We start from the raw sequence: 6000 nt of genomic DNA on the forward strand, positions 1-6000 counted from the left end.
AGGACTGGAGGCCAAGCTCCTGTCTGCTTCCAATAATGCAGGAGCCTCCCGTCCCTGCCACCCTTCACCCGGCCCCAGAGAGCACGGCTGTCCCCCGCTCGCAGCCCCAGGCAGCCAGGACCACCGAGGACCAGCCCCCTGCCTCCGAGAGGGGCACGGAGGCAGGGGCAGTGTTCTCGGGGGCATCCAGAACACCAGTGGCTACACGGTGAGGGAAGAGGGAGCGGGGCCATGCTGGGACCCAGAAATGAGTGGTGCCCCAGTTCCTTTCACGTCCTTGCAATTCTGTCACCTTAATAACAATAGTAATACTACCACTTATGGGGCACTTGCTGTGTGCTAGGCCCCGTGCAAAGTGCCACTCCCAGCACTGTCGCATTTAAATCCTCACAACCAGCCTCGCAAGCAGGTCTGCTATCGTCCCCACTTTGTAGGCAAGGAAACGGGGTGCTGAGGAGTCACGCCTTCTCCAGAGTATTTACCCCAGTTTGCCATTATGTGTTTATTCTCATATTGTGCCATTCATCTCTACCTCCCTTACTGGGCTAAAACTCAGGGAGAGACAGGTGGTTTGGTGTTCTGTCCGGCACTATTCACTCAGCACGATGCAGACACTCGATAGACAGCTATCTGTTGAATGAATTAATTAAGCCCCATAACTTGTCCAAGGTCCCCCCAGCTGCTGAGAGGCAGAATGGGGCTAAAATCCCAGGCAGTCTGGTCCAGAGCCATGTCCTCACGCCATCTACCCTGCAGAGAATCCCTGCAGGCCACCACCCTGCTCCCTCCTGCAAACTGCAGGAGACAAAGCTGCCCAGGTCCAAGGAAGGAGCACTCTGGACAGCCAGACTCCAGAAGAGTCCCTTGCAGCACCACCAACACTCACGTGCTTACCTCCCAAGCTCTCCCCTGCCCCACCGGAATCCTCAAACCTTTGCTTGAGCTTCTCAAATAATAATAATAACATCACCCAGTTAAATCACAAAGCATTTTCACACAGCCCTGTGCCAAGCACACCACCAGGCCCTCTACGTGCATTCGCTCCCTTAATCCTCACCATCAACCTGCAAAGCTGTCATCATCGTCCCTTTTACAGATGGGGAAACTGGGTCTCAGAGCAGATGGAGTGACAGCACCAAGGGCCTGCCACCGGTCATGCAGAGCCCAGCAATAAGCCCAGAGCACCTGCTACTGGAGCCGCCAGCCCCACTTAGAGGCAGCCTCCCCTGTACAACGCAGGTCTCCGCTGCAGGAGACCACAGTACAGACATGGCTGTGGTCTGGCCCCCTGACCCCTCTCCATGACCACCACCCAACCGTCATTTGGAATTCCAAACAGGCTCCTGGCTGTCCTGGAAGGTCTTCCTTGGGCATGCCCACCCAGCCCCGTTGAATGGGGCCTCCAGATTCAGGGGGCCAGACCAGGAAAAGGCAAGGGCCCTCCAGGCCTCTGCAGCAGGCAGGGGAGCTAGGGCAGTGGACAAACTGGCCACGATGCAAGAGAACAGGCCCCCAGAACCTAACGAACAGCAGATCATGCTGGGCCCGAGGTGCGAACGGAGACCAATGGGCCTCCCCCAGGGCCTTTCCCGGCCTTAGCATCCTCAGGCCTCTCCTGTCTCTGCACCCTGCACCCACGAGGGCAATCTGTGACAAATCTAGAATACAAGTGCCTGGGGTGGGTGGGAGAAGCAGTGTCCCCGCATATTACACCCTCTTATCACACTCTTCTGGACGCTCTAGTCTAAAAGACTGTTTTAATTTTTAAAAACTCCAACTGAAAATCAAAGTCATTGAGTAGAAGAAAAGACAATTAATAGCGGCCGTGGTTAGGTCCCTCTGAGCCTGAGTTCTACAAAGAGATGAAGCTTCCAGGCCTCCTCCACCACACCCCTAACCCTCACTCCGTATTTTAATTGTTCCATTGCAGCGAATTATTCAGCGTCCCTGCCTCACGCAGCCCACCAGCCCCACAGCCCCTCTGGCTGAACCAATCTCCTCCACAGCTCTGGAGTCTGCGTGGCCCTTTCCCAGAAGTCTCCGCAGCAAACCAATCTCTTCCGACTTGGGGGGACAGGCCCGGACCCAGAGTTACGGGATATGTGATCATAAAGTTGCCGGGTCTCATGAGCTGCCATAGAAACTGCCCAGAAGACAAAAGGCGAAGGCACAGCTGCACTCTTTCCCAATTTCACAGCCGCAGAAGCCACTGTCTCAGGCTCTGACACTGCACGACACCCCTATCGATTAGACAGGGCGTTTGCTACAGCTATTTTGGGTCTGCTGGGGCGCTCACCAAGGCCTCTTTTCGGGGTGTTCTATTCCTCTTCAAATGGCTCTTCAGAGGCCTGCCTGCTGCACAGGCTTTCACCGCCTGAGAAGTTTTGCACTCAGCAAAGACCAGACTTCCCCCGGCTTCCCCCTGGTAAGTCACCCCTGGATTCCATCCCTGAAGTCCCCAAAGGAAAAATCCAGAGAGAGAGAGAGAGAGAGAGGACTTCCTGACTCTTCCTCACCTTCCCAACCTCAAGCCCTGTCACATCCCACTGGATGTGACACACTGCAGCCCCGGGACAAAGCCGGTCCACTCAGCCATCAGGCTGGCACACGCACACCTGCGGGCCTTTTGCCCGAACGTTCCCTCTATTTGGGCTGCCTGCCATCTCCGCTTGGCATACTCTGACCCAGCCACTACTGGGTCCCAAAGTATGCTAATAAAATGGCCCATCCTCTGAGAAGCCCCTTCCCTCCAGAAGAGTGCTTCCCACCCCAATGCTCCCCACCACAGCCCCATCACACTGCCAGCCTGGCCCTCTCCCAAGAGCTTCCAGTTATGTGTCCCCTGCCTGGTCCTCTCGCCTGTGTATCTCTTGAAGGCAGGGACTTGCTCACTCCCTGCTGGAGCCTCCGCACCGAGGGTAGTTCCTGGCTCTGTTACACATTTGCTGAATTAAATAGAGACTTTTCTCCTGATCCTATCACAATAATACCTCTCACTTAGTAAACATAATGAAACAGGATGCTTTCCATATATGATCTTCGGTCCTCACAAAAACCATCAGCAGCCCCATTTTCTGGATGGAAAGTAACAAAGGCTCAGAGAAGTTAAGTAATTTGTCCAAGGTCACACAGCAACCTCAGCAGTTGAAGGCCCAACTCTCTTTTGCATTAGGAAATTTCACTTCCATTCCACTCTGATAGCAAAAGAGTTCAAGAGTTCCTGAACGCCAAAACTGACACTGTCCTCAAGACTAAAGGTGGAGAGAAAGAGCAAGGAATGGGATGACTTCAGCATTCAGGTCCAAAAGCTAAGGCAATGGGCTACCGTGTCACAGACCTAGGCTGTCATCAGCATAACAGCTGCAAGAAAAATGCCCTATGGATGCAGCAAAGGAACAGAGAATAGGTCCAGGACAAACAGGTGTGGAGGGCGACCCTGCAACCTCAGGGGTCCTCTGGGCAGATTCCTGACCCTCAGTCCCTCTCCATAGCCACACAGGGTAATGCACAGGCTGCCCCAAGGAAACCTGATTCTGTCCAACCTCTCCCCATGCCAGCATCTCTCCGCAGCCCCACAACACACATGTACACACACACACACACACACACACACACACACACACACACCAATTCCTATCTAGATTGCATCTAGATTGCAAATTCTCTGAAACCTCCATGGGAATTTTTCAGACTCAGCCAAGAAGAGTCTGGGGCAAACGTGTGCTCACTAATTGCTGACCTTGGTACAGAGTTTGATCCAGGAGATAGCTCTCCCCAGGGTCAGATTTCTGCCTTTGGCCAGCTGGGAGCTGTGAAAATGCGCTCAAGTTATCGAGATATGTACGCCTTTCCTGAGAGCCACTGCAGTTGCCCAGGAGTGTGGGGAGAAGGGGCAGGCAGGTTTCAAAGGAGCTGGCAGCCTTCTCCAAAGTCCAGTTCAATAATCTCCCGAAGCAGTCACCTCTGCAGGCAGCACAAAGACCCTGCATGTGACCAAAAATCTACACACATGGCCCATGTACAGGGACTCTCACAACCTCCCACTACTGAGGTGACACCACGGGTACTAGGAATTCACACAGACACACATTCTGCAGGAGAATCTGGGGAAACAAATTATATAGATCCATACACACACACACACACACACACACACACACACACCCTACAAAGCTCAGCCCATCTAGAAAGGGCTGAGTTTTCTCAAGAATTTAGAAGTAAGAGACAACAGGGGAAGATGAATTATTTTTAAATGACTTCATGGTCCATGTCTCCACTCCAGGCTCCCGACCCCTCAGCATTATCACACCTACCCTTTTCTGGGTGTCGATGTAATATACCCCAGGCCCCAAACCCAAATCCCTCAGGTCCCATTGTCTGCCTCGGTTAGGGATGGCTGGATGTGAGGTGGGGGGACCAATGCCTGACACCTGCAAGAGAAGAATTCTTAAGGCTCTGGGGCAAACAATGGGGAGGCAGGGGAAGACTGGAAACTTCAACTCCATCCCATCTTGCGGCCCATCACCTGCCTGCTAGCCCACAGAGCCCAGTCCACACATGCAGCTCAGACCACAGCCCAAGCCCCATGTGCCCAAAAGAAGACATGGTGCCTGGCAGTGCGAGGAGCTTCCCCCCTGAGTGCCAGGAAGGCTTGCTGGCACCAAGTCACAGGCACCCTGTAGGAATCAAGTGCTGGCACAGTGGGAATGGCCTGCCAGGGCTAAGGGCAGGGTGCAGGGGTGAGGATGGGAGCTGACAGCCCCGCCAGGGCCCTTTGAATCCCGGGAAAGGGAAACAGGGGTGCTGCTGGCTCCTGGCTCAAGAAGGACCGCGGCAGGCACTGACCCGTCTATTGGCCACAGAGCCGGGGCCCCAACGGTGCTGCCCCACCCCAGCCCTGAACTCGTCTTGGTGGGAGGGTAACCGCGGGGCTCCCTGAGCGCTGGGGATGGGGGCCGTACTCACAGGCGCTCCGTGTTCCGTGGGATGTTCTTTGGGATGGCCTGCAGCCCCGTGCCGTGGCAGTCCACCGTGGTGCCGGTGCAGGTGCAGAGGGCGGGGCACGCGGTGGCACCCAGGCGCCACGCGGCTGCCCACAGCAGCAGCCAGAGCTTGGGTCGGACGAGCCCCGCCGAGGGCCCCCTCCCGGGCGTCAGCGCCATGGTGCCCTCACCGCGTCCCGCTGGTGTGCCAGACGGCGGCAGCCGCTTACCATCCCCGTCCGGGGCGGCCTCCAGGTGCGGTCCCGGGGCAGCGCCACCGAGGAGACCGCGGGCTCCTACGCGATGCCCTTGCGGGCTGGGAGGCACCTTGCTCCTCCAAGCGACGGCGCCTGTGTGCGGACCGAGGGAGGGCGCCTTGGGCGGAGGGCGCTCGGCTCCTCTCCGGTTTCTCGCTGGCTGCGTCTGTCTCCCTCTCTCCCTCCCTCCAGCTCCCAACTGACTGCTGCGAGGAGGAAAATGGGCAGGCCCCGCGCGCGCACGCACCCTGCGCACACACACACACACACACACACACACACGCACAATCACACACTCACACCCGCACGCTCGCTCCCACCCGGCAGTCATCCATCAATCGAAAAGCACACATCCAGGGCCAGACTCCTCCCCGCCCTCCCCCAGCAGCCCCCTCCCCCGCCTCCCGAAGAAGACCACTCGGCTGCGGCTGCTGCGAGCAGCGTACAGTTTCAAAGGTGGAACCTCCGAGGCGCCGCGAGCGGGCAGGGGGCTACGGGGGAGGGGATGGGAGGATGGCCACCGCTCAACCTGTCCAGTCCTGGCCCTGGCCGACTACACACACACACACACACACACACACACACACACACACACACCGCGAGTATGTGCACACTTAGACGCAAGCACTCGGAACCCGCAGCCCCAGCAGCTGTGCCAGAGCGAGGGGGAGATCTTATTTTGCCTCCCGGACCCCCTTCCCCAGGGCCACAGACATGCTTTCCCCGACGTCAGAAACGCGTCCCAGGCCCCACCAGACTTG

The 6000-nt window shown here is 56.9% G+C and overlaps 1 protein-coding gene across 1 annotated transcript in view; it reads right to left on the reverse strand.

Annotated features, from left to right (window-relative positions):
• Positions 1-5162, reverse strand: part of SLIT1 (slit guidance ligand 1) — a 167561-nt gene extending 162399 nt beyond the window's left edge. The window contains exon 1 of the mRNA XM_047073230.1: positions 4966-5162. Coding sequence (XP_046929186.1) covers positions 4966-5162 — 197 coding nt within the window. The remainder of the gene's footprint in view (positions 1-4965) is intronic.
• Between the last annotated feature and the right edge of the window lie 838 nt (positions 5163-6000).

Source organism: Lynx rufus, unplaced genomic scaffold (genome assembly GCF_022079265.1).
Source record: "Lynx rufus isolate CCGP_SWC_20201006 ecotype Redwood Valley unplaced genomic scaffold, mLynRuf1.p SCAF_11, whole genome shotgun sequence".
NCBI lineage: Eukaryota > Metazoa > Chordata > Mammalia > Carnivora > Felidae > Lynx > Lynx rufus.